Raw genomic sequence first — 27,988 nt, 5'->3', positions numbered from 1 at the left:
TGGGACTACAGACATGTACCACCATGCCCGGCTAATTTTTTCTATATATTTTTAGTTGGGCAATTAATTTCTTTCTATTTTTAGTAGAGACGGGGTCTCGCTCTTGCTTAGGCTGGTCTCGAACTCCTGAGGTCAAGGTCTCGACCTTGAGTGATCCGCCCACCTCAGCCTCCCAGAGTGCTAGGATTACAGGATCAGTTTGTTTTTAATTACAAGAACAGTCCCTCATGAAGACTTGTCATCATCAAGCCATTAGTTTGAGGCAAAATACCTTTTCTTTAATAATAATTAACTGATCATTGCTGGCTATCTCAAGTCCAGCAGGGTGTAGGAATTTCAGTTGCAGCTATGTGTGTTGTCCACGCCTTTGTTGGGTAGGGAGATAGTAAATGGCAGAGACATCACGAGAGAGAGGGCTGGGAGAGGTCAGCTGCCTCAATGATGGCAAAGTGTCAAAAGGATAGAGATAGGAGTTGTACATTTATTTAGTTCTGCTACTTTGGGCTTTTGCCTCCATCTCTCCTTTTAATTGCTACTTGAAACAGAACAAGTATGTCAAAAAGCCTAGAAAGTGTACCTCTTAAAAACCCTGGGATAGTGGCCAAAAAAACAGCAAAGGCTGCCTCACAGGTGCCAGCCCCACAATGGCTGAGGTGCTGGGTGCTGTGCAGAGTGTGGGGCTCTCAGGAACACGTGCTGGAAGAGCCAGGCTATCGGCCAACCCAGTCTGGCCCAGAATTCAGCTCTAAAGAAAATAGCGTCATAGGATGCTGCTTGTGGTCTCCTTGGGAAGGAAAACCAGGCGAGGACAAAGCAGGGGGCTCTGTGGCAGCTGACCTCACCATTGGCATCCTCACTGGGGAGGACCCCCTGACAGAGCTTCCCAGCAGGTGTGCTGCAGCCAGCCTGCCTGCAGGCAACGGACCAAGTCCCAGGGCTGCTGGGGTGGCGGAGCTGGTGTCTGGGCCAACCCAAGCTCCAGCGTGGCACCCTGCGAGACATTTGGGAAGCATTGTCCCAGACAGTGAGCGAGAAGGACCAGGGCCGTGAACAGATGTTCTTGTGTTCAGGTAGATCTGGAGTCTCCCTGCCCAGGGCCAGGCCTCATGTGGCCGCACTGATCCTGCATTCTGTCTGAGGGATCAAAAGCCAGGTCAGTTAGGGTTCCCTGTAAGGGTAGAGCCCCCCTCTCGGCCCTGCTGTCCAAAGACATGAGCTGTCTATTGTAAAACATAAGCCGTGTATGTTATCCAACCTTTTTGCAGGTAATATCTTATTGCTGGAAGGCCGAGAGAATTCTGAAAAACAGAAACTGATGCTCATCGACTTCGAATACAGCAGTTACAATTACAGGTATTTCGTTATAGTCAGATATTTTCATTTCACTGTTGTTTTATTATTGTGTTATCTTTATGGAACACAATTATAGGAGAGACTAAGTCAAAACTCCATTTTAAGTCGAAAGCTGCTTTACCTGGAAGCTGAGGCTCTTTGCCCGGTGGCTGTGGGTGAAGCAGCAGCGCTGCCCTCCCCTCTCTTAGCCCACTGCTGGGGAGGAGCGGTGATGTGATTAAATTCCAGGATTTGGCATTTGCTTTTGGCTTCAGAGATCATTTTCCTCTCATAAGGACTGGGTGTTCTTGAGTAGTGGTTCAGGTGGCACCTTCATAACTTCAGTCAGTGCGATTCTGATAATCACCAGATTGGTGCTTTCTGTCATTAAAGCAGTCACACTCCTGTCCGCTATGCTTGTGACTCAGCCTCTTTTCCTTCTGTAGACAGGAAACCTCCAGACTAAGTCTGCTTCATTCTGTGCACGGTCTTATCTTATTTCAGGGGATTCGACATTGGGAATCATTTCTGTGAATGGATGTATGATTATAACTGTGAGAAGTACCCTTTTTTCAGAGCAAGCATGCGGAAGTATCCCACCAGGAAACAGCAGGTAGGAGATTAATTTTTATATACTTGATAGGTAAATTACATAAGTCAGTTTTATGTAGTTAGAATTACATCTTCATTTTCAAAGATGCCTTTTTAAAATTGTGGAATGGTTAGGCAAACTCTTTTTGCTTATGTTAAAAAATGTCATTTTTGGGCCAGGCAGGGGTTGGTTCATGCCTGTAATCCTAGCACTCTGGGAGGCTGAGGCGGGCAGATCGTTTGAGCTCAAGAGACCAGCCTGAAAAAGAGCAAGACCCCGTCTCTACTAAAAATAGAAAGAAATTAATTGGCCAACTAAAAATATATAGAAAAAATTAGCTGGACATGAGGGCACATGCCTATAGTCCAAGCTACTTGGGAGGCTGAGGCAAGAGGATTGCTTAAGCCCAGGAGTTTGAGGTTGCTGTGAGCTAGGCTGATGCCACAGCACTCTAGCCCGGGCAACAGAGTGAGACTCTGTCTCAAAAAAAAAAGATATTTTTTTCTATTAAATGTAAATGCAAACTTGACCTTTGAGTGCAGCTTTTTAAAAATCTGTGCTAGAGGTACTTGTATTCAGTCAGAGAAGAACACAGCCTCCTTTGTAATACCTTCTAGTGTTTTCAAAAAGCCCAGCCTCAGTTCTGCTTTCTGCCTTCTTTTTGGGGATCACTGACCTGCCTCTGTTCATTCCATGCTGTGCAGAGAAGCCATCTTTTGGGCACTATGGTTTAGTAGCTAGAGGAATGCCTTTGGTGTTAATAGCTCCCTTTCCTGTCCTGAATTAGGGCAGGCCAGTGAGTGTGAGGAGAATCATTTCTCCTGGGAATTTCTTCCCAGAACCCCCTCTTTTCCATTCTTCAATCCACCACCAAAGCCTTGGGTTGAGGATAAGTTGAGAATAAGTGAGGCTGAAGCTAAACAGGGCCAAGCCTGCGTCCCTGAGCATGTGTGGGGCACTAGCTCATCTGCTTGGTGACACCCCTGTTGTGCACGTGCACCTCACACAGAGGTCAAGGATGGTGAGGACAAGAATGCATTTAGCTACTTCTGTAAGTCACTCAGCAAGTGTTTCTTGAATACCTGCTCTGAGCCAGGCACTGTGATAGAGTCTTCATTAGTGACCCACACTCTATGGGTAGCTATTCAAATGTAGACTTGCTGTGGGGCCAGAAACTGAGTTGGCTTTCTTCTGGTCATAGGCTGATGTGATGAACTTGAATATGTCCAAAGCAGAGTACCCAGGATGGCATGAGAAGGAAGAAGCGGGGGGAGTAGGGCTTGGGGAAGAGAAAACACATAGCATCCTCTGTGTGTTTGAATTGTTGTCTTGCTGAAGAGCAGTTAGACTTTTAGAGATACCAGAAAGTGCTAGAGGTCAGAATTCTTAAACTAGTAAGGGGGAGATTTTCATAAGAAGGCAGATGTCATTTTAATGATAGAATTTTATAACTGCTAAAACTGTACAGCAATGTAAATTTTTTACTTTTATTTTTTGAGACAGGGTCTCACTCTGTCACCAGGCTGAAGTGCAGTGGCCTGATCGTAACTCACTGCAGCCTCCAACTCCTCCTGGGCTCAAGCGATCCTCCTGCCTCAGCCTCCCAAATAGCCAGGACTACCAGGCATGCACTGCCACACCTGGCTGCTTTTCTTTTTCCTTTTTATGGAGACAGTGTCTCACTGTGTTGCCCAGGCTGGTCTCAGACTCCTGGCCTTGAGTGGTCCTCCCCCACCTTGGCCTCCCAAAGCGCTGGGATTACAGGTGTGAGCCACTATAACTGGCCTACCAATGTAAATTTAAGAAAGTTCCACTCTAGTCCTATTTTCTGAGAGGTTTTAAAGATAATATATAGGATATTGACCTTTATCAGATAACCTTTTTGCATCTATTGAGGTAATCTCCTGTTTTTTCTTTCTTTGTTCCATTAATGAAATATTAAAAATCTTAAACCATCCTAAATTTTTCATGATAAACTCCATTTGAATAAGCTGTGTTGTTTTGTAATACTCTGTACTTATTATTTTATAATATTTTGTAATACTCTGTGGGATCCAGTTAGGTAATATTTTAGGAGTTTTTTATCTGTGCTCATAATGTGAAATGGATTTGTAATATTTATTTTTAAATTTATTTATACCTGCTTTGGGATTTAACAGTTATACTATCTTATAAAAATGGGTTGAGCAGGCCGGGCGCTGTGGCTCACGCCTGTAATCCTAGCTCTTGGGAGGCCGAGGCGGGAGGATTGCTCAAGGTCAGGAGTTCAAAACCAGCCTGAGCAAGAGCGAGACCCCGTCTCTACTATAAATAGAAAGAAATTAATTGGCCAACTGATATATATATAAAAAATTAGCCGGGCATGGTGGCGCATGCCTGTAGTCCCAGCTACCTGGGAGGCTGAGGCAGAAGGATCACTCGAGCCCAGGAGTTTGAGGTTGCTGTGAGCTAGGCTGACGCCACGGCACTCACTCTAGCCTGGGCAACAAAGTGAGACTCTGTCTCAAAAAAAAAAAAAAAAAAAAAAAATGGGTTGAGCAGTCTGCTCCTTCCTTATTTTTTGGTATAAATTTATTAAAGCAAGGGATATCTGTTCTTTGAAAGTTTGGTAGACCTTGCCTGTAAAACAGTCTGGGCCTACAACTTTTTTTTAGGGGAGGGTCAATAGTTACCCTTTCATTAAAGTATCGATCTATTTGTGTTCTGTCTCTTTCCTTTGCAAATTTTGGCATTTAGTATTTCCCAGAAATTAACCCATTTAGTGTGGTGGTTCAGACATGGTTTTTTTTTTTTTTTTGAGACAGAGTCTCACTTTGTTGCCCAGGCTAGAGTGAGTGCCGTGGCGTCAGCCTGGCTCACAGCAACCTCAATCTCCGAGGCTCAGCGATCCTACTGCCTCAGCCTCCCGAGTAGCTGGGACTACAGGCATGTGCCACCATGCCCGGCTAATTTTTTGTATATATATATTTTAGTTGGTCAATTAATTTATTTCTATTTTTGGTAGAGACGGGGTCTCGCTCAGGCTGGTTTCGAACTCCTGACCTTGAGCAATCCGCCCGCCTCGGCCTCCCAAAGTGCTAGGATTACAGGCGTGAGCCACCACGCCCGGCAGACATGGGTTTTAAAAACTAGTTTGATTTGGATTTGCAGTCCAGATCTGCAGCTGCCAGCTGTGTAACCTACACAGTCTTAGTGTGTTTTGCATTGCTATAAAGGATTACCTGAAGCTGGGTATTTCATAAAGGAAAGGGTGTATTTGGCTCACAGTTCTGCAGGGTGTACAAGAAGCATGGTGCCAGCATCTGCTTCTGGTGAGGGCCTCAGGAAGTGACTACCTGTGGTGGAAGGCGAGGGGGAACCAGCATGTCACATGGCGAGAGGAGGAGGAGGCGCCAGACTCTTAAACAACCAGCTCTCACAGGCACTAATAGAGCGAGAACTCCCTCACTACCACGAAGAGGGCACCAAGCCATCCATGAGAGATCCCCATGACCCAAACACCTTCCCCCGAGCACTGCCTCCCACACTAGGGATCAGATTTCGACATGAGATATGGAAGGGACAAATAGCCAAATTATATTACCAACTGAATATATCTATGTTTATTTCCTCATCTGCAAAAATTACTTTGTTGTTGTGAGAATTAAATGAATTAATGCGTAAAAAACGAATGTTCAGAATAGTGCCTGTTACATAGAATTCAGTAGGTGGTAGCGATCGTCTTTCTATGTCAGGTTTACTTCAGAGCGGCAGGCCCCTTCTAAGACCCTTTGCCTAGGACAGTGCTTCAACTTGAATGACGATTCCTGGTGGTGGAACCGGGATAGCGTAAGAAAGCCAATTTTAGAGAAGGAAAATGGAAGAAAGATTGGGAAAGGTGGTAGGGGAAGAACTGTCAGCATTCCAACCAGTGCTATTATAAGGAAAAATAACAGCTGTTATCTTATTTACAAAAGAAAGAGAGTGGTGCTGTGCCGTGTTCTGTTGCCTTTGGATGTAGTATAAAATGTTCAAGAAGAAGGAGTCTACAATTAATTCATAGAGAGAGTAAAAGTGGAGCCTGGTAGAACCTTAGGTATTAATAAATTATTTCTTCTCAAACCAAAATTAAACTTTGCCAGTTTATTAACATGAGTGTGTAAATAATCATAGCATCTTAGAGTTGGAAGGTACCTTCACATTGTCAAATCCCATTCCCATTTATGTATGGGAGGGAACATCTACAACAAACATCAGTATACCTCATGCCTGGCATATCTGTGGCAGCCCTGCATGGAACAACGGCCAGTCTGGGGAAAGGAATTGATGCAGATGTACCCTGCTCTAAGATCAGACAGTGAAAAAACTTAGATGTGGATTCAATTAGAAAAAACTATTCTGCCTAAATGACTTTTTGAAGAAGTACTAGCAGTTTCCTGGAACTGTCTTGTGAGCCATACAGCATCACGCTCAGTAGAACTTCTGCCGGAAACTGGCCCCGGTGGAGAACATTAAATGATGAGTACCTCTAGGGAAGGTGAGCTTGCAGGAACCCTGCATCTGGGCGTAGCAGCAGTGGTGGGCTCTGCCAGGCTTTCGCTGAGATGATCCGAAGAGACACAGTAGATGTGTATGTTTCATGACAGCTAGGGATGTCATCTGTTTTTAACCATCATTGATCCTAACACAATTTACTTTTTTTAAGCTCCATTTTATTTCCAGTTACTTGGCTGCATTCCAGAATGACTTTGAAAACCTCAGTAGTGAAGAAAAATCCATTATAAAAGAAGAAATGTTACTTGAAATCAATAGGTAATTTTTTTTCTTTTTTTGATTTGTAAAGATAGCTTACCTCTTTATAGAGTATATTGGGGATGCTTGCTTGTAATTATAAGCATTTTACGAGCCTCTTTATAATCATACATCTCTGGGACTCCTACTTTGTTAAAAATAGAATCTGCTACTTCTCCATTATGGCTGAGACTGTTCACATATTTGAGATTCCAGTACACATGGGCAAGGAGAAGAGGTCCCGCGTGTGAGAAGGGAGGGTGCTTGGTGGAGTTCTGAAAGGCAGACACTGGCTCGGCTGTACAGGCTGCTACCATGCAGGGCCTGCAGACTCGTCCCTGATGCTTGTGGAGTGGTGGGCGCCATTTAACGTGTCGCGACTCTTAAGTTTCTCCTAGAAAATGATTAAAACTCATGTATATTGGTTTTAAGTCTTGCTTTTTAACTGTTTTCTTAACAGCTCTCAAAGCAGGGCCCTGAAACTTCCAGATTTCACAAAGGTCTAGATCACTGTTTATTCATCTCTTTAGTCAAGAAGCCTGGGCTATTCCTATTCTTTGTGGTCTCCTATGACATTATTTATTTGTCACAGGAGTTGTTAAAGTGGCTGTTTAAGTGACTTTTGCCCACCTCCTCTGTCTGCCCACTTGGCACGAGCCATTTCTTTGTGGTCTTCAGAGTGCTCACAGCCCCTCTGAGCACGCTGCCACCCCAGCCTGCCCTCGCTGTTTACTGAATCAGCGGGATAGAAAAAGGGAGATGGAGAGAACACAAACAGAAAGGGCAGCACGAGGGGTCTAGTGGGTCAGAGAACACGAGAAATCAGGAAGTAGGGTTTGGCGAGGGTATGAAAGCAGGTGTTCCTGAATTAGAGCTTTCTGTTCCTGTGAGTGAACCCCCAAGGTATTGTTCAGGGAGGATGTGGATTCAGTGACAAAGGGGCTTGGTACAGCCTAGAGATGGGGACGAGGCTCACGCTCCCATCCGCTCGGTTTCACTCGTGTGTGAGAGGAGGGGAAGGGCTGAGTGTGGGATTCGAGGAGGCTCTTGCTCAGGGAGTGAGAGCTTCGCCCCCTCCCGGGGACGGCCCGCCTTTCGGTTGCTGATGCTGCACTCACATCGGCAGCAAGGAGTGTTTCTTCCTCTATGTGTAGAAAGACTGTTCTTTCTCTACCAGCACGGCCACCGAGGCCTCCACCTCCATCTTGTGAATGTTGTTGCGTGTGCCATGGCCAGGCAGTTGGATGTGTTCACACTTGCAAGTCCACCTGTCACTGGCTAGAGGTGTGACAGGGCAGGGAGTGGTATTTCCATTGTTCTTGGTCCCTGTAGAATATAGTTCCATGGATTTGCCAAGGCAAAGTTTGCATCCACTTGAGATAAAATGAGTTAAAATGTCCATCTAGCAGGAAGCTACTTTATCGGTCCTATAGCTAATACTATATATATCTCATGTGTGTTTCTTTCTTTTGTAATTATAGGTTTGCCCTTGCATCCCATTTCTTCTGGGGACTTTGGTCCATTGTACAGGCCAAGATTTCGTCCATTGAATTTGGGTACATGGTATGTTTTAGGGATATTTCCTACCCTATTCCTACTTATAGGGGAAAATGCTATGGTGTATATGAATGCTTGGCAGCAAATGACTGTTCCTTACAGAAGGTTACCTGTCCCCCCAAGTACCCGAATATGGTGACCTGCTGGCACCAAGACAGTGTGGCTCATCCTAGGAAGCCACACTCCTAAGCGTGGGAGAAGCCACGCTCACTGACACTGCGCTTGCCTTTGAGAATCGCCCACACTCCCAGGGACGACAGGCCCTGCTTTCCTGCTTCAGAAAAGTGCTGGGTGGTCCCGTGGTCCGGGATGCCTCAGTCCCTTGTGACATAGGGACACTAAGTGAAGAACTGTGTTTGGTACCTGCCCACGCTGTTAAGGCCTTTATTCATCGGTTATCATATCATTCTTCAGCCTGTGGTGCCCAACTTTGAGTTAGAAGCCAGTACTTACTGAATTAGACCTTCTGTCTTTTGCAGACACATTTGTAACCAAGCTAGGCTATCGTTTTATTCTAATGTTAAGAACTTCCCTTGACATCGAAAGACACTATTTTTAACCTTATTGCTCCATAGTGAGTGTTGGTGTCTTGGGGGTGGGGGTAGGGGGACAACACAACGTCTGTGGTCTGGTGAGCTCCATTTCTGTGGGACAGGCAGCGGGGCTGTTCGTTTCATCCTCCTCAGTCTACACTAGGGTGATTTCTACTTACAGGCAGGAGGTCTGGTAATGCAAAGACACTATTAGGTAAAGAAAGAGGGGGACATTTGGATTTTTAAAGCAGATTTGGAGTCGTGGTTGAATGATACCAGAAGACAAAGTACACTCATAACAAGGGGTATTACCAGAGGTAAAGAAGGATGGTTTATAATAATAGAGGACATAAGCAACCTCAGTGTGTATACATTTGTCTTGCTTCAAAACAAATGAAACAAAAACTGACAACTGAAAGGAGAGAGAGGCAAATTTACAATTAAAGTCGGAGATTGTACCACTCCTCTTGATGGATAAACAAGTAGACACACAAGCAGTAAGGAGGACAGATGGCTCGAAGGACACTCCCAGCCAACCTGGCCTGATGCACATTTATTGAACCCCCACAGCTGCAGCATATGCATTCTTTCCACATGAACATGGAACAGTCATCAAGGTAGACCACATACTCGGCCATAAGAAAGATCTTGATGAGTATTAAAATAATACAGGATATGTTCTCTGTGGAATTTAATTGGAAATCAACAACAAAAAGATATCTAGAAAATCCCTGATTATTTGGAAATTAAGTAATGAATGTACTTCTAAATAAACTCATTCGGCCAGGCAGGTGATGCCTGTAATCCCAGTACTTTGGGAGGCCAAGGCAGGGGGATCACTTGAGGCTAGGAGTTGGAGACCAGCCTGGGCAATATAGTGAGACCCTGTCTCTACAAAAATCACTGGCGCCCAGGATTTTGAGGTTACAGTGAGTTATGATTGGGCCACTATACTCCAGCCTAGGAAGCAGAGAGACCCTGTCTAAAATAACTAAATAATAATAAACCAGCCAACTAACCTTGGGTCAAAGAAGAAATTGAAAATTAGAAAATATTTTGGACTGAATTATAATGAAAACACAACATATCAGATTTTCAGAACATAGGTAAAGCAGTATTTAGAAACTTACAGCTTTATAGCTTAAATGTTTATGATGCATAAGAAGAAAGCTTTCAAACCAGTGATCTAAGCTTCTGCCCTAAAAAGCTAGGAAAAAGGCAGAGTGTGGTGTGGCTCACACCTGTAATTTTAGCACTTCGGGAGGCCAAGGCAGAAGGATTACTTCAGACCGCGAGTTTGAGACCAGCCTAGGTAACAGCAAGACCCTGTCTCTATAAAAAATTTAAAAATTACCTGAGCATGGTAGTGCACGTCTGTATTCCCACCTTCTCGGGAGGCTGAGGCAGGAGGATCACTTGAGCCAAGGAGTTTGAGGTTGCTGTGAACTGTCATCACACCACTGCACTCTAGCCCAGGTGATAGAGACTCTGTCTCAATTAAAAAAAACAAAAAAGCTAGAAAAATAACAAATTAAGCCTAAATAGAATGATTGAAATAAAAATTGTAAGAGAAGAAATCATTAAAATAGAAAGTGGATCCCCAAAAATAGAGAAAATCAATGAAGCCAAAAGATCAATAAAATTTATAAATTTCTGGCCACTCTGAGCAATAAGAAATCAGAAGACACATGTTACCAAAGCAGGTGTCTAAGAGGACATCACTACAGATCCTGTAGATGGATGTTAAAAGGACAAAAGAATATTATGAACAACTTTATGCCAATAGATTTGACAGCTTACATGAGATGTGTGAATTCCTTGGAAAATACAAATTACCAAAACTAATATATGAAATGGTCATATATTTATTAAATAAATTGAATTCATAATTTTAAGAAATCCTTCTTACAGAGTAAACTGCAGGTCCAGATAGCTTTCCTGGTGAAAATCATCAAACACTTAAGAAAGAAATGTTAGGCGCAGTGGCTCACGCCTATAGCCCCAGCACTCTGGGAGGCTGAGACAGGAGGTTTGCTTGAGGTCGGGAGTTTAAGACCAGCCTAGGCAACAGCAAGACCCCATCTCTACAGAAAATTTAAAGATTAGCTGGGCATGGTGGCTGAGCTCTGATGACACCACTGTACTCTAGCCAAGGAAACAGAGCAAGACCTTGTATCAAAAAAAAATTTTTTTTAATAAAAGGAAAAATATTACTAGTCCTACACAAACCTATAGAAAATAAAGGAGATGAGACCATTTCCCGGCTCTCTTGAAATACTACAAAAAGACATTTCAAGAAAATTACGGATCAATGCCCTTCATGAACATTACACAAAAACCCTTATCAAAACATTGGCAAAAGCCAGGCATGGTGGCTCACGTCTGTAATCCTAGCACCCTGGGAGGCTGAGGCAGGAAGATCATTTGAGCTCAGGAGTTTGAGACCAGCCTGAACAAGAGCAAGACCCCGTCTCTACTAAAAATAGAAAGAAATTGGCTGAACAACTAAAAATATATAGAAAAAATTAGCCTGGCATGGTGGCGCATGCCTGTAGTTCCAGCTACTCAGGAGGCTGGGGCAGGAGGATTGCTGGAGGCCAGCAGTTTGAGGTTGCTGTGAGCTAGGCTGACACCACAGCATTCTATCCTGGGCAACAGAGTGAGACTCTGTCTCAAAAAAATAAAATTAAAATAAAAAAAAATAAACAAAGGTATGATCTAAACCTAGCAAGGCCTGTCTCTTGAGATTCTTCTTGGCCTCTCTGTGTAGCATTCCTTCCTCCAGGATGTGGGGCAGGACCCTCTCTGGAATGAGGGTCTTGTGACCCACAATCAGATTAGACTCCTGCCTTGGGCAGGTGAAAGGAGCGCAGGGAGGGTCAGATCCTGTTTACTGTAGCAAGGGCTGTGGGAGTTGGGCGCCCAGGAACGTAGACCAGACAATGTGTAAACACATATCTTAATAATATCAATAGACTTCAGCAAAGTGAAAAACTCTTTGAATGACAGCATTAAGAAGATAAAAAGCCACAGACTGGAAGTAAATACTGCAAGTTTATATTTGACAGAAGATTTGCATATAGAGTATATAAAGAACTCATAACTTGGCAAGAAACCAAACAACCCACTTTATAAGTGGTCAGGAGATAAAAACATGGCCAGTAAGCATCTTTTTGTGTGTTTCATATGGTAAGTCATAAAAGAAATGCAGGGACCAGGTGTGGTGTGTTCCTGTAGTCCCAGCTACTTGGGACGCTGAGATCACTTGAGCCCAAGAATGAGATTATAGTAAGCCATGATGACACCACTGCACTCCAGCCTGGGTGACAGAGCAAGACCTTTTCTCAAAAAAAAAAGAAGAAGAAGAAGAAGAAAGAAGGAAAGAAAGGCAAATTAAAACCTTAGTGAGATACTCTATACAATCACAGTGATGGCTAAAACTTGAATAAATGGACAGCATCAAATGTTGGCAATCATACGGAGCGACGGGAGTGTGTGTACTTTGCCCGGGGAACGTAAAATGGTATAACCACTCGGAAAAACAGTGTGACAGTCTCATAAAATTGAACATACACTTACTGTCAACCCAGCAACCCCTCTCCTGGGTAACACTCCAAGAGGAATGAAGGTATATTTCCACACCAAGGCTTGTGCTCAAATGCTCACAGCAGCTGTATTTTTACTGGCCCCATCCTAGAAACCCCCGGGATCCCCATCAGCAGGCGAATGGATAACATTCGCGATGGGTCCGTGTGACAGAAACTACTCTGCAGTAAACAGGAATGAGCTGCTGGTACCAAAGCGTGGATGACTCTCAGAAACATCATGCTGAGTGACAGAAGCCTGACACAAAGGGGGCATGTTGTATGATTCCATTTATGTGACATGTGGGAATGAGAAGTCCACTTCTAGTGGCAGAAATTGGGTCAGTAGCTGCCTGTGGTGCCAGGAGTGAGCGTGGGGCTGACTGCAGGAGGCCTGTGGGACTTTCAGCCCTGCTGGAAAGCTTCCTCCTCGTGCTTGTGGCGGTGCCGCAGACCGGGATGGCACACCCGTGAAAACTCCCACACTGGCCGGGTGCGGTGGCTCACGCCTGTAATCCTAGCACTCTGGGAGGCTGAGGCAGGTGGATTGCTCAAAGTCAGGAGTTCGAAGCCAGCCTGAGCAAGAGCGAGACCCCATCTCTAAATAGAAAGAAATTAATTGGCCAACTAATATATGTAGAAAAAGTAAGCCAGGCATGGTGGCGCCTGTAGTCCCAGCTACTCGGGAGGCTGAGGCAGGAGGATCACTTGAGCCCAGGAGTTTGAGGTTGCTGTGAGCTAGGCTGATGCCACGGCACCCACTCTAGCCTGGGCAACAAAGTGAGACTATCTCAAAAAAAACATACAAAACAAACAAACAAAAAACTCCCACACTGTCCATTTAAAATGGGCTCGTGTTTGTGGGGTAGAAATTACAGCTCAAGTGAATTTTTTGATGATATTGTAATCTTCCTGGCATTTAGAGTTGCACTTTTAGATTGGGAGTGGGTCTTTAAGAAATTGTGTCATCCACATGGATGGCCAGACGTGGGCACGACCTAGACAGTTCACTGGCATGACAGGAACAGAAGCAGGACTCAAACCAGGTTTTCTCCTTTGCCTCCGGGTTCTTTTTAACAGTCATGCTGTGGGATCCCAGAAAATAGGCGGCACCCTCTTCACCTTTCAATCTGTACTTGCTCACGTCCCAGGGACATTGTGCTCTGAAAGCAGAACCTTTATTGTGTGGGGCAGCCAGTGCCTGCAGAATTCAAGTTCAACAGATGATGAGCCGTAGCACAGACACACAGACAAGCAGTCCCTCCTGGTTGGCAGGGCTGGGCTGGCCAAGGGACCTTGAGCCAGGTCTGTTGGAAAGAAAGGTGTGCAGGGCCAGTGCTGAGAGCTCGGAAACACTGTCTTCACAGCAGCCCTGTTGCACGCCCCGTGCTGGGCTATGGTCCTCCTGCGTCCGTGTCCTCGGCCCTTGCCTAAGCGGGACATGAGAGCAGGGCCCAGGAACACAGGAGCCCTTGGTGAGGTCTTCTCTTTACTTACTGTCTCCTAGGACTACGCCCAAGCGAGGTTTGATGCCTATTTCGACCAGAAGAGGAAGCTGGGGGTGTGACTGTGGGGAGGCCTCCATCCACCTGGCACTGGACAGCACGCAGAGGTGGCCAAGCAGGGCCCCTCTGTGCTTCGACTGCGCACCTGCGGCAGGACGGCTCTGGATGTCTCACTACTGAACACAGATGTGTATGATACTAAAGACTGTATTAAAATGGAGTAACATTTATTCATATCTTGTTTACGATTTCACTAGGACTCTGAAACGAGATTGGGAAGCAGAAATATAGTCCAATAGTGCAATAGTGCAATATCTCTGAATGCTTTTAATCTAGAGAAGGCATTTTGTATTTGGGGGTCAGGGTTTCCAGTCAGATACGGCAGACAGCAAAAGTAAACAGTGTTACTGCAGGTACCCTGGTCAATGTTGATTTTACAAATTTTTCATTAATGTGCTGGTGAACATTGTGACCAGGCTCTTTGTAGATGACGATGTGTTGTAGACACTACTCACTCCCAGAGACATACTGTGAAGTCACTAGTCACTGCTGCAGGGCGGGCTTCCTGGTGCCTCAGGAAGTTGCTCTTTCCCCCTCGCGGTCCAGACGGTGGAGGCTGGGGAAGCGGCTCGCGCAGGGGCCGCTGAGCGCCTGCAAGGGGCACGGCTCCTCTGTGCCTGTCATGCATATTTTGTTAGACTGACAAGTTTCTCTGTAACTGGATAGAACCTCTGTCGGGCCCCTCCTAACTGTGTTGGGCCCCTAGTAGCTCCAGTGAGGCTGTGGCCTCTGGACCACGTGGGGACCTCCCCATCTTCCTTCCCTCCCATCTCCCCTCCGGGAGGAGCAGGCTACTCTCCCAGCTGTCTGGGCCCTTCCCTCCTCCCGCTAGGCCTGGAGCCTGGGAGCCTGCCATGGGGGGCTGGCCTCCCAGGTGGGTTCTGCCCGGGGCCCCGGGCAGGGAGAGGGAAAGCCTGGCCTGGGCTCTCCAGTGGCCAGCTTTCCTGGCCCTCTCTTTTCCTGGTGTCCCTTATGTCACTCAGCAGCCAGTGTGTGGAATGTGGGGCCGTGGATAGAGAATAGCTGTGAAATCTGTATATATTAAATGTCCTATGGGATAAATTCATAGCAGACCTTTTTTTTACTCTTATTTGAATTGTTTTTTGTGCATATATTTCTGCTACCACAGAGATTGTACTATATTATGTACTATATAAATAAATAAAAAAATTAAAAACCCAATCTCAAGTTGTCACCTTGGATGTGTCCTGAATCTCACGGAAGGCTCCCGGCACCGGCACCTCAGGTGCCCATGGAAGGCTCCTGGGCTGGGCAGTGCCCTGCTGCTCTCCACTGGGCCCCACGTGGCCCTCTTCCTCCCCCTTGTCCCTCCTCGGCCTCCAACAACTTATTCTCAGCACACTGGGGTTTACCTCCTAAACCCTCTGGCCTCCATCTGGGCCCCAGAGATCAGAGTGCCACTGGGTCTGCCCTTGACCTCTCCCTCTGAGTCTTAAGGGGACCCTCAGCCAGCAGCCCCCAGATGTGAGACCGGACTCCTTGTCCCTGCTTCCTGCTCAGTGTGAGGACCTCTGGGAGATGCAGGAGAGACTGGGAGTAGGCTTGTGTCTGGGGGGACACCAAACGGCTGGCCGGGCAGGAGAGGGGCTTTTCACTGTTCACCCTGCTAGACATTTAAACTTTTAAGCAGGTGAATGGGTTTTGACGTCCAGACAATAAAACAGCAAGGTGACGTCACACTCCTGTGTAAGATCCCAGTGGCTTCTCCTCCACTCAGAACGAAAATGCCAGGGCCTTTGTGTGTCCGTTGGCCCCTCTGCCAGCCCTGCTCCAGCCCTGCTCTTCCTGGGACACACCCGGTCAGATCCTCAGATGGGCTCCTTCACACTGTCCTCCTGTCCACTCAGTGGAGAAGGTGGCCTTATTTGGAGAAAGGGTCTGAAGAGGCAATGGGGTTCGTATGAGGCCATTTGGGTGGGCCCCAATCAAAAGTGACTGGTGTCCTCATAGAAAGTGCTTTCTCAACTGCCCTGCTAAGACGGTGGTGTTCCCAAACCACCCTCGCCCCACGTCCCGCCCTCGCCCATCACTTCCCACAGTCAGCTCCCCTGGGACTCTCAGCTCTCTCCTGGACGGCCACGAGCTCGCGGGGCCGGGATGGGACCTGTGCTGCTCACTGCAGAGCCCTCAGTGCAGGTGGCCCACGCCACCTGTGTCTCCTGATGACCTCCACTCCCCAAAGGTGCCCTCCCAAGTGCCTTTGCAAATGCCATTCCCATGGCAACCAGACTTCTCAACCTGTGGTGCCCGCTGGGATCCCACAGCTGTCTCCCCAAATCACACTGAGCGTCTGTTCATAATCATCCCCTGCCTCGCTGCCCTCCCCTCCAGTCTGCCCAGCGCTGCTCCCCAGGAAGGCGCGAGGCTTTGAGCTCCGGGTTTAGTCCAGAGCCGGCAGCTGCCACCGTAACACTGCTCTGAGGCGAGTCTCTGCCAGGCATGTGGAATCGCTGCAGAGCCCCTCCTGCCTGCTGCTGGCGTCCAGGACCCAAGGGACAGGCCTCTTCCAGCAGCTGGCCAGAGCCACAGCCATGGGGCAGGCTACTTTGGCTCTCTGTGCCCAGTGCAGCTCTGGCCTCAAAGTGGCCTTTGTTCTCGGGTCCTCCAGCTGGAAGAACCACTTTGCTGCTTGTCAGAAGGAAAATTCAAGGCCTGTAAGAAGAGCTGGCTTTGCCTCCCAGCTGGTGGTAGGACCCAGGTCAGGAGCAGCAGGAGGCCGTCCCCCAACCCAGCAGCCCTGAGGGAAGGACCGCCGGGGAGGGGAGGGGAGCAGGGGGAGGTAGGCAGCCCTTCTTCCGACCCTCAGGGCCCTGGGCAATTCTTTGGCTGCTCAGGACAGCCCCTGCCCTGCCCTGCAGGCGTGCGGCCTTGGGCTGCGACACCACAGTCCTTCCGCATGGAGAGCACAGTACTGTGTCAGACTTGGGTGTCCCGGGTTGCTCTTCTCCAGAGCTCTTCTCTTGAGCCCGAGGCCCAGCACCAGTCACCCCCCTTCCCTCCAGAGCGTCCCAGACACGCTTGCAGCCAGTTTGTACCCCTCCAAGGATGGGGAGCACACTCCTCCAACCTGGCCCTGGAAGACACTTGCCTCTGAATTAGAATGTGCTGGAAACATCCTCCTTGGCCCTAGTTCTGCCCTCTTTTACACCCAAAGTCTGGGGTTATTGCAGATGTGCTTATGCGTGGAGGCCCCAGATCCTAGACCAGTGCCCCCACCTCGGCCAGAAAGGAGGGTGTGAGCACAGGCAGGAGTCGAGGCAGGGGCCCTGCCCTGCAGCCCCCTGGGGCTTCCGCGAGAACAGACACACGGCTCCCAGCCTGCCTCCTCTTTATTCCTCTCTGAGCGGCCAGGACGGGGCTGGCGTGACCCACAGGTGGGCGCTATTCATCCTCCAAGGCGAAAGTGAAGGGGCTCAGCTTGTAGCCCGTGCCCGAGTAGAACTTGTTCTGGAACTCCACCCTGGGGGCGAGAGGGGGAGAAGCCGGTGAGGGGAACCTCCTCTGCCCTGTGCTGCCCAGGCCGGCGCGGCGGGCTCTTACCAGTGCAGCCGCAGGGCGTGCAGGAAGGCCGAGAGCCCCTCCATCACCAGCAGGATGGCCACGGTCATCACGGCGAAGGCGGCAAAGATGGGGACCAGCACCACGGCCGCCACGCCCACGTCCCGGCCCATGCCGAGGCCCAGGCGCATCACCATGGCCCACAGGACCTCCGACAGTTCTGCGGGCAGAGGAGGGGCCCTGAGCAAGCAGGTCCCTGCTGGCCCCCTCAGTGGTGAGGGACCTCCTCGAACAACCCCATTTTACAGCAGGGGAGACTGAGGCCCAGAGCTGTGTGTGTGAGAGGTGGAGCCAGGGCCCAGGGCGGCCTGCCCCACCCAGCCAGGACACTCACGGGCGTGCGCCAGGCTCAGGGCCCAGAGGCGCAGGTAGGAGGCCGTGTTGGAGATGCAGCCCAGGCAGAACTCGATGGTGTGGATGGCCTGGTGCATGAAGACCTCCGAGGGGACAAACTGCAGGGCGTGCAGCAGTGAGTGGCCTGCAGAGGCCAGCGGCAAGCCACCCGCCAATCAGGGAGGCGCCCCGCCCACCTTGGCCTCCTCTTCGTCCTCCGAGCACCCTGCCTTCTCCTCATCAGAGCCCCAGCCGTTCTCGGACACCCCGGGCGAGTCCAGCAGCCCGGCCTTGTCTTCCTCCTGGGGCAAGGGGCGGGCAGGGTGGGCAGCCCCCAGCCTGGAAGGGGCCCACGCCGCCCCCACAGCCTGCTCACAGCCACCTGCAGCCCCACCTCCCAGCCGTGCCCCCACCTGGCGCCCGGCCCTACCTGCCCGCCAGCGGGGGCCCTCTGTGAGTGGCGGAGGCAGCGGCGGCGGCGGTGCCTGCGCAGCAGGTACAAGGGTGTGCCAAGCAGCAGCACGGGCACCGTGGCCAAGGCCAGGACCACCAGTGTGGACTGTACCACTTCCTGCCGGCGAGAGGGTGCGAGTCAGGGTGTCCCCCACCGTGCACAGGCGAGTCCCCCAGGAACCTGGGTCACACCAATCGCACGGGCCCAGAGAGCCTGCAGTCCCTCCTCCCCAGTGCCCGGAGGGGCGATGGCTCCTAGGAGACTCCTGGGAGAAGGGACCTCAGGCTTCCAGCACCTACAGCGAGCTGCCCTGCTCAGAGCCGTGCACCGTCGCCTCCGACCGCCCTTTCTGTGCAGCCTCAGCCTGCACCCCATCTCCCGGCCTGCACCCCATCTCCCAGCCTGCACCCCATCTCCCGGATGAGCACCCCGCAGCCCTGAGCGGCCCGGTGACCACAAGGACGCGTGAGCTGCGTGAGCCCTGCTCCCCGCCCCCGCCCACCTGCCGGGGGAAGAGTGGCAGGTTGGTGGGGCTGCGGGAGAAGAGGAACATGTTGATGAAGTGGATGAGGATGCTGGGGGCCGAGGCGGCGCTGGCGGCCGACACGCTCAGCCACTTGTAGACGACCAGGAAGACGAGGTAGCCAAAGAGCCCCAGCAGGAAGGTGAGCTCTGGCAGGGTCTCCAGCAGCAGCCGGTGCTTCTGGCCAAAGTGCCTGGCGGGGGAGGGGAGGAGGGCGGTGGGGTCACCGGGGCCCAACCCCCACGCGGCCTCCATGCCCCGCCAGCAGCCCCGGCCCTCACAGGTGGTTGAAGACTCCAAGGACCACCCCGAAGGCCATGTGCGTGACCCCCAGGATGACGGACATCTTCATCTTGAAGGAGTTGAGGAAGCTCAGGTGGTTGGCAGCCAAGCTCCAGACCTGGGGCAGGAGGGCAGGCCGAGCTCAGAGGCTCCCCGGCCACTGCGGCCAGGAAGCCCCACCCCGTGAGGACACAGCCCTATCTGTCACCTGGCCACCTGTCCAGGGCAGGCACCTGGCCTGTCCCCCGTGCCCAGGACAGGGCCTGCCCATCGAGGGGCAACGGAGCACAGATGGAGCCAGATGGCTCTGGCCCCAGCTCCTCACAGCTGGGCGACTTGGGCGCGGCATCTGTGCCTCAGTCTCCCCACCCACAGAATGCGGTAATGCTGTGTGCACCCCTCGGGTTGTTCTGAGGATCAAATATAAAATCTTCACAGCAAGGGCTCAGAGGGCAAGGCTCAGACATCCGCCCTTGTTCCTCTGCGTGCTCAGGAGACCCTGACGCAGCCCAGAGGGCTGGCGCCTGGTGTCCCCGTGCCTCGGCAGGCCTGGCACGCCGGAGGTGCCCAGCGACAGCAGCTGGGCGTCGGGAGTCCCTGCGCTGCCCACCCCCTGCCGCCATCCCCCACGGGCACTCGAGTGGCCGCGGCTCACCGGGTCGATGCCGAAGGGGTAGGGTCCCAGGAAGACGCCGTTGACGCTGGGGTCCAGGGTGAGCACTGCGTGCTGGGCCAGGAACGTGTCGCTGCGGCAACAGTGGGCAGGGCGGTTAGGGTCCCGGGGGGCCGAGAGCAGGCAGAGGCCAGGGAGGGGTGCCGGGGCCTCACCTCCAGCCAGACTGGTTGGCCATGGCGGCCACGTTCCAGCCCGAGGGGAAGATGGCGGTTGCTCGGCTGAAGCACTCGTTGTAGATGAAGCCGGTGTAGACGGAGAACAGGCCCATAAGCAGGAGCAGATAGCGGCCCCCAAAGAAGGTCCGCCAGATCTGGGGGCGGCAGCAGCGCCGTGAGGGGCTGCCCGCCCCGCCCCCACCCTGCTAGGACCCCCGCCCGGCCCCCACCCTGCCAGGACCCCCGCCCGGCCCCCACCTCGTTCTGCGCGGCCTTCACGGCCGGCCGGTCCTCAGCGAGCACCATGGCCAGGGCGAAGAGGAACATGAGCAGCCCGTGGCCCACGTCCCCGAACATCACGGCGAAGAGGAAGGGGAAGGTGATGATGGTGTAGGGCGCTGCGGGCAGAGGGCTCCAGGTCAGCCAGGACCCCACGGAGAAACCAGCATCTGCTTCCCGTCCGAGACGCCACAGAGGCAACAAACCCAGGCTCCTGGGACTCCAGAAACTGCCAAAGTGATGCCCTTGAGGCAGGGACACCAGACTGCCTGCCTGCATTCAAGAACCTGCCTCTTAGGAGCTGTGTGACCTTGGGCTAGCTACTAAACCTCTCTGAGCCTCCATTTCCTATCTGTAAAATGGAGGTAACACCAGTGCCACTGTAGGGCTGACTGCGGGTATGCCACATAAGGGCAGCACTCCAGCCACTGCTGTTCACAAGATGAGCATTTCGTAGAAGCCCTGAAAGGACAGACTGTGGCAAGTTCCAGAAGACTGAGCTGGTCACTTACTCTCTGAAGTCCCAGTTTCCCTTCAGTAAAATGGAACAATTCCTCGAGGGAGTCAAGAGGATTCCCACACACGTGCCAGCTAGGGGCTGAACCCTGACCCCCCCCCAAATATATATCGGGGTCCCAGCCCCCAGTGCCTCAGAACATGGCCTTATTTGGAGAAAGAGTCCGTAGAGCTAACAGGTTACGAGGCCATTTGGGTGGGCCCCGATCCAGTGTGACTGGTGTCCTCACAGAAAGGGAGAATTTGGACGCAGAGACAGAGCAGGACACCAGGTGAGGATGAGGACGGCCACCTCCAGGCCAAGGGGAAGGCCGGCAGCGGATTCCCCTGGCAGCCCCCAAGAGGAGCCGACCCTGCTATGCCCAGATCTCGGGCGTCCAGCCTCAGAGCGGGACGGCTCCCAGGCCGTGGCCCGTGGCCCAGCAGCCCTGGCAAACTAACATTCCCAGCAGCACGCCCCCCGCTGCGGGTATCTGGGTGACAGGCGTGTTCCACTTCGACTGGCCCCTGGGCGCACAAGAGCTAGGCCAGGAGAGACCAGGTGGAGCCCAGATCGTGCCCGGGATGCTGGCCCTGGAGGATCAGCGGGCCCCAAGGGGCACATGGGCCGTCCTCACATCCTGCCTGCACCCCGGGCCTGAGCACCCCGGCTCTTGCTCGCTGGGTGCGGCGGGGCCCCTCCCTGGCCTGTGGCCAAGTCCCCTCTGGAGGGGCTCCAGCACGGTCACACCCATGCGGTGGCCGGGCCTCGCCTCCCACCCATGGCATCGGCCACGCTGCAGTCAGCCACTGTCCGGAGGGAGAGGAACCAGGCAGGGGACAGACCAGCTGTCACAGATACCGGGGATCCCCCACTGCCATCTCCTGCTGGTTCCTCCCGGGGGACCGCCCTCAGCAGCCCACTCACACCAGCACGCCGTCCCGGGGAGGGCCTGACCCTAGACAGCGTCCATTCACACTGCACAGAACACCGTCCGGCCACACCGGCCACGCTGGCAGCGACTCGTCTGCACCCTGCAGTGACCGTGACCCTTCCCCGCGTTCCTCTGGGGTCTGCACCATCATTTCCGCTTTGCAGTTGAAGCGACGGGCTCAGAGGAGCTGAGAAACTCACCAAGGCAAGTGAGCCGGCTTCGAACCCGGCCCGTCCCTTGCAAAGCCTCCGCCCTTGGCACAAGCCCACCCATTGCCCTCACTAACCCAGCCGGGGCGTGCCAGGGACAACAGAGCCTGCCCGGCGGCCCCTCGAGAGCGTGGCAGGGCGCACACCTCTCATCTCACCTCCAGGGCCCGGGCAGGCCCAGCGCGGAGACGCCCCCACGCCCCGGCTCACACCCCACAGGGCGCCGGGCTCGCAGGGCTGGGGACTGCCTGCAGGGAGCACGCTGGGGCGCTCACCGGGGTTGACCTCCTGGTAGCGGCCCACGCCGTAGGCGTCCACGATGCCCTGGAAGCTGGCCGTGAAGCGGTTGGTGCGGATGAGCGTCGGGGGCATGTCGCGGCAGGGGATGCGGTGGGCCACCGCGCTCACGCCCGCCTCGCTCTGCGGCACGGCACCGGGCAGAGACAGACCAGACCGTGGCGAGCGCCTTCGGAGACCCAGGGACCCCCGCCACGGCAGGCCCCGCTGGAGATGCAGAGCGTGGCAGGGGCTCCCTGGGCGGGCACCGGGGAACCTGGGGCAGCCCCTTCCCCTCTGCAAAACGGGACGATCGGCCTGCCCTGCCCCGAGTCGGGGCCCAGAGACCTCACTTGGACTGGGAGGTGCTCGGGAAAGGAAAGGGTGGCCCAGGAGAGGAGCCCCAGCCTCACCTGAGCACCTGCTACGCAGGGGCAGGTCCCACACCCACAGAGGAGGAGCCTGAGGCTCCCAGACAGGCCCGCCACCTGGCCAGAGCCTGGGGCAGCCTGGATTTGAAGGAACTTCCTGGCTTTATAGCTGCCCTGAGTGGCCTCCAGGGCTCTGGGAAGTCAGGGGCGGGGGCTGGCCGGGCCCTCGGGAGGGGGAGAGGGACCCCCTGAAAAGGCCAGGCGGGAACTCGAGGCCTGGCGCGAGGCCAAAACAGGCACCTGCTGGCCGGAGGCTCCTTGGGGCGCCCAACCCAGGGACGGAGCACAGCCCCGGCGACCCTGCCGAGCTCACCGAGCTGTCCCGCAGCGCCTCCTGCAGCGCCGGCAGGTCGCGAGTGGCGCACCAGACCTCGGCGATGAGGCACTTGTGCGTGGTGCTCACGCTGCACTGGTTGAGCGCCAGGTACACGGCCTTCATCTTGCGCACCTGCACCTGCCGCGGCGGCAGCAGCTGCTGCACCCGGCCCAGCACCTGGCTCAGGAAGCGCTCGGTCTCCCCCAGCACCTGCGGCCAGAGGGGCGGTCAGGGGGGCCAGCGGGGCAGGCGGGGGTCGGGGCAGGCGGGGGTCCGGCCACGCGCGGGGCGCCCACCTCCTGCAGCTCCTGGCCCTGCTGCTGCAGCTGCTGCAGGGCCGCGCGGCGGGCCTCCTCCTGCTCCAGGAACGGGAACACGTGGCAGTGGAAGCTGGCGGGAGGAAGGGCTGCGTGAGGCTGACGGGAGCCTGTGGGGGCGGCCACAGGACAGGCTCCCTGGCGGGACAGCGGGCGCGGGGAGCGCTCTGCGAGGCCCAGCGGCCCGTTTGCTCACCAGTCGGTGATCTTGCGGATCTTCAGTCCGATCTGCTCGCCCCAGTAGGAGATGAGGAAGGTCATCCATGTCGCAGGCTCCCCCTGCAGAGCCAGACTCAGGTTGCCTGTCGTCCCGCCCTGCCCAGGCCGCCCCTCTGCCCGGCCGCCGCCCACTCACCGTCACGGGGTCCTCCAGCGGCTGCTCCGTCTCCCGGAAGCTGGCGATGAGGAAGCCGCGGCAGGCCCGCCAGAGCAGGCGCTCCAGGGCGGCGGCCTTGTGCAGCTCCACGGCACCTGCCACAAAGCTGCAGCCGGCCGGCTGGGTGAGGCCGCTCCGCACGCCCTGCCCACCTCGCCCCTGCCGGGCCACCCCAGCCAGGCCAGCCCACAGGCACCTTGGCCCTGTCCCCAGGGAGAAAGGCAGAAGGCCGCCCAGGCAGGGCGGACGAGGACCCGCCAGGGCAAGGGCAAGGCTGGGGGAGGAGGCAGAGGGCAGCCGGGGCAAGCACATGGGCAGGGAAGGGCAACGGGAAGGAGTCCGAGCGCAGCCTGGCTGGCCCAGCCACGCAGCCGTCCCTCACTCACTTGACCCTCAGGTCCTCGTGCGGTCCCCCGGGGGCCAGGAGCAGGGGCGTCCTTTCCGAGGGCCCATCCATCTGGGCGGCTGCCAGCTAGGAGTCGAGGGGCACCATGAGCCCTGGCCCGGGGCTGGCGTCCCCTCTTCCCGCCCGGCCCCTGCCCAGGCTGGAGCTGACCGGGGGCCCGTGGCCGTGGCCCTGGCCCAGGACAGCCGAGTGCAGCCGCAGCTGGTGCAGCTGGATCTGCAGGGCCTGCTGGTTGCCCCGCACATCCCGCAGCTCCTGCGCCAGGCGGTCCGTCTCCTCCTGGATGCGCAGCAGGTCCCGCGGCGGGGGCGCCGGCAGCCTCCCCTCGGGCGCAGGCAGTGCCAGCCCAGCTCGCCGCACCTCCTCCTGCAGGAAGGCTAGGTGCAGAGGGACGGAGTCACACCAGCCAAGGGTCTAGTGGACCCCACACATTGCCCCAGACTCCCTTGGCCACCAGCTAACTAAGCCACCAGGCCGGGGGCCCCAGGACAATGCCAGGCCAAACCTGCACCCCGAAGGTGTGCTCCCCACTCTGACGCCCAGTCCCTTGGCCACTGCCCAGCGCAGGGCGGAGCCCCACACAAGTCCCCCACAGCCCTATTCACTGCAGGGCCTGGAGGGAGAGCTCAGTGGAGTTGTGCACCTGCCTGATTATCTAAAAGCTGCGAATCAAACTAACAAGCCACAAAATAAAAGCTGCTCTATCCTCCTACCTGAGGGAGCCTGGGGGGCTGATCTCTTGGTGCCCTAGAGGCTCCTCCTGGGAGAGGTTGCCAGAGGGGCGTGGAGCCCAGATCCTGGCCTCCGCCCAGCCCAGCCGCAGAGGAGAAAGCTCTGTCCCTGCCTGTCCCCTGTTTAAGAACCCCTATGGCTCCCCAGTGCCCACCGGATGATGTCCCGGCTGTATTCAAGGCCTCCTGCAAGCCAACCCTGCCCTGGGCCCTCTGCTCAGCACAAGGCTGCCACCTTCCCAAGAATGTCCCAGCAGCTCCTCTTCGCTCTGCAGGGCCCTGACTGCACCTCCCTTCTCTACCTTCCACCTGGGGAACCCAGACTCCTCCTCTCAGGCCAGGCTTGGCTAGTGCCTCCTCCAGGAAGCCCGCCTGGGTTGTGGGCCTGGGGCTAACTCACTGAAGGTCTTCTCCAGCTCCTCGCAGCGCCGGACATCTGCCACAAAGCGTCTCTGGAAGGCGCTCACTGAGGCGTTGAGCTGCAGTTGCCGCAGGGAGGGGTCAGTGTCCCAGGGAGGGCGCCAGGGAGGTGTTCACCCTGGGGCTCGGGCCTTAGCCGCCTGGTCCAACACGGTGCTGAGCACACTGCGAGCCCCCAGACACCCGAGCGGAGCAGACCGGAGCCTAGAGTGCCCTGGGAGGGTGTGAGGAGAGCCAAGGAGACCTGGCCGGACCCAGGTCGGGGCAGGGGGCCTCAGCCGTGGAGGCCGCACAGAGCAGAAAGTCTGCGGCAGGGACTGCTGGGTTCACGTGGCCGGGCACTGCGGTGGGAGGCCGCCCCCCACCCGGACTATATTCCAGGCGCCCACCGGGGAAGCCCCCCGCCGCCCCCGCCCCCACTCACGTCTCTGAACTCCACGAGGCCCAGCTCGCCGAGCTGGCTCACGCAGCTGTAGGCGGCTGCTGTGGGCAGGAACAGCTGGACCAGCGCCACCTCCTCGCCACGGAACATGGAGCCCATGGTCCTGCGGGGCGGGCCACAGACAATTCCCAACCAAGTTGGTGTCCCGCACACCTCAGCTCATGGAATCCTGGAAGGTAAAGCTACCAGCCCTGTCTGACAGATGGGGAAACTGAGGCCCAGGAAGGCGCGATGGACGGGGTGCTGTGGTCACACAGGGCGCAGGTAAGCAGGGCGGCTGGGAGTGGAGCCCAGACTGGCTGACCCCCTCAGCCCAGCTAGGTCCACCCTCCAGCTCTCTCCCCGCTCGCTCGGCCCCCACCCTGGTGGCCATGGCGGGTGACACTGGCACTGCCCCCACCTTTGCTCCCCCTGCCCCTGTCTCTGGCCTGCCCTCACCCTCACCCCGCTCGCCCCAGGTCCAGGGCTGCCTCCAGCGAGAGTGGGGATCGTCCTCAGAGGCCGCTGGGGCCCTCCCACCCCGCTGTGGGGGCGCCGCAGAGGGGAGACCTTCCCTGGGGGCCACCTGGCTGCAGGGGCCTGCCGTGGGGGCCGCTCAGCCTTCCAGGTGTCGAAACCACGAAAGTGAAACTGTAAAGGGCGGGAAGGCCCGGCTTGTTGCTCAACTGGTGGGGGAAGGCCGGGGTGGCCTCCAGTGGCCACAGACGTCCCTGCCTGCCAGGGCCCCTTTGTGCAACCCTTAGCTCTTAAATTAGGGGGGAGGGGACAGCCAGGGCGAGGGCCCCGCTGAGAGGGGAGCATTTGGCACCAGAGTGCCCCGCCTGCTGTCTGGGCTGGCCAGGGCCTGCCTGGCTGGCCACTTCCTCCCCTGGCCACTTCCTCCCCTGGGCCCGGTTTACCTAACTCTAAAGAGGGAACCGCAGCCTGTCCCCAGCCTGGGAAAGGGGAGAAGGCTGAGGCAGCCCGAGGCTGCAGGAGGGCAGGCCCTGGACAGGGAAGGTGGGCAGCGGGTGCTGGGTTCTATCACCCAGGGACAGGGTCCCACCCAGGGCAGAGGGCCAGGGATCAAGGCTTGGGCCCCTGCCCAGGCTGTGACTGGCTGTGTGAGCTCAGACAAGTCTCTTGCCCTCTCTGGGCCTCTACTTCCTCTTTGGGTGAATGAGACTTGGCCACCCATGCCACAGACAGAATCTGGGTGGGGAGGTGACAAAAATAGCCAGAGCCCCCAGATACTCCGTTCCTCCACTGCCTCACACAGGGGTCCCCAGAAGCAAGGCCAGCAGGAGGGGTACTGGAGCCCTGTTGTACAGGTGGCTCAGTGGATACTTGCAGAGGTGAAGCGCAAGGTCACGTGGCCAGGGCTGCAGGTGTGGAAGTCCCAGCACACAGTAGGTGCTCGGAGGAGGGCTGTTCTGACCTGGGCAGCCTGCGCCGCTGCGCAGCCAAAGTAGGAGCCGTGGGGAGGGGGCTCCGGGGACTCAGGGGGGAGCAGCCCTGCGCAACTCCAGCTTGGTACCCTCACGGAGCCATCCGGGTCCTGCCTCGCGGTTGGCTCCCTCTGGCCTGGGCACTTTCCCTGGCTGTGACAACCTGGGGTGGGCCTGGCTGTGTGCGGGGCTGCTCAGACTCCTTTCCTGGCATTCCAGGGCCCCACTGGCTCACCCCCACCCTGGGCCTACATCCTGCAGCCTTCAGGGTCCAGACTCGTCCACCCCTCACCCTGTGCCCCCTCTGGGTCCCTCAGGGGCTGGAGGCTCCTGCTCTAGGAACCCCCCAGATCTCTCCTCTGCGCCCCTCTTCCCACCCCGGTGATGAGGGGCCTGGGAGTGGGTCTGCAGCCCTTATTACAGACGAGTGGGCTCTAGTGTCTGGATGACCCGGCTCCTCTCTGGCTCTGCCACTTCCTAGTTAGGCCTTAGTTTCCTCATCTGTAGAACGGGTCCGTCCCTCCCAGAAAGATACGGCAGGGAAAACTCTGAGCGCCCCAGGCCGGGCAGAGTTGGGTACAGTAGTTGCCGGCGGCTAACGCCTCACCCTCCTCCTCCTCCTCCTCCTCCTCCTCCGCCCCACAAGCCTCGGCCCTGGGCGTCCTCTGTGGCCCCCAGCAAGGCCTGGCGCCCGGGGGTGACGAACCGCGCTGCATCCACTAATCCCCGCGGTGGGGCGCCAGGGCGCCCTCCTCGGGGCAGGGGGCGGCGGGGGCGGCAGGCAGAGCTGGGACCCCGCGGACCGCGGCGGGGCACTCACCCTGGGCTGCGCGCCGCCGCTCGGCTCTTCACTGCCCCGCTCGCCGCGGGCCGGGCGGGACTCGGCACTGCGCTCCCGCCTCTGCCGGCGGGCGGGGCCGGAGGGGCGGGGCCAGCGACGCCCCGCCCCCTGTCGACGCCCCGCCCTGAGGTCCCGGGAGCCCGCGTGGAGGC

At 55.2% G+C, this 27,988-nt stretch overlaps 3 protein-coding genes across 8 annotated transcripts in view; 2 read left to right on the top strand and 1 right to left on the bottom strand.

Moving 5' to 3' along the window:
- Positions 1-15,076, top strand: part of CHKA (choline kinase alpha) — a 69,334-nt gene extending 54,258 nt beyond the window's left edge. For all 5 annotated transcript variants that reach the window (XM_076001685.1, XM_076001688.1, XM_076001686.1 and 2 more), the window contains 5 exons: positions 1,266-1,353; positions 1,837-1,945; positions 6,609-6,715; positions 8,176-8,257; positions 13,876-15,076. In XM_076001685.1, coding sequence (XP_075857800.1) covers positions 1,266-1,353; positions 1,837-1,945; positions 6,609-6,715; positions 8,176-8,257; positions 13,876-13,935 — 446 coding nt within the window. In that variant the 3' untranslated portion in view covers positions 13,936-15,076. The remainder of the gene's footprint in view (positions 1-1,265; positions 1,354-1,836; positions 1,946-6,608; positions 6,716-8,175; positions 8,258-13,875) is intronic.
- Positions 1-27,988, top strand: part of ACY3 (aminoacylase 3) — a 189,597-nt gene that overhangs the window by 87,419 nt on the left and 74,190 nt on the right. The window lies entirely within an intron of this gene.
- On the bottom strand, positions 17,266-27,899 carry TCIRG1 (T cell immune regulator 1, ATPase H+ transporting V0 subunit a3). Of its 2 annotated transcripts, none has more exons than XM_012757412.3 (20): positions 27,816-27,899; positions 25,551-25,671; positions 25,107-25,185; positions 24,126-24,352; positions 23,956-24,041; positions 23,549-23,675; positions 23,390-23,472; positions 23,173-23,266; positions 22,874-23,086; positions 22,129-22,273; positions 20,194-20,333; positions 19,933-20,090; positions 19,760-19,850; positions 19,104-19,222; positions 18,802-19,015; positions 18,276-18,416; positions 18,043-18,147; positions 17,847-17,964; positions 17,495-17,672; positions 17,266-17,414 (listed from the first exon to the last, which is right to left on the bottom strand). In XM_012757412.3, exons 2-20 carry the CDS (start codon positions 25,665-25,667, stop codon positions 17,336-17,338), a joined length of 2,514 nt encoding a protein of 837 aa, XP_012612866.2. In that variant the 5' UTR covers positions 25,668-25,671; positions 27,816-27,899; the 3' UTR covers positions 17,266-17,335. The 2 variants fall into 2 exon arrangements, with proteins under 2 accessions (XP_012612866.2, XP_075857799.1); XM_076001684.1 differs by lacking the exon at positions 27,816-27,899 and adding an exon at positions 26,013-26,110.

This window comes from Microcebus murinus, chromosome 4, assembly GCF_040939455.1.
Source record: "Microcebus murinus isolate Inina chromosome 4, M.murinus_Inina_mat1.0, whole genome shotgun sequence".
NCBI lineage: Eukaryota > Metazoa > Chordata > Mammalia > Primates > Cheirogaleidae > Microcebus > Microcebus murinus.
Note: the sequence above shows the minus strand (reverse complement) of the source record. Positions and strands in the feature narration are given on the sequence as shown.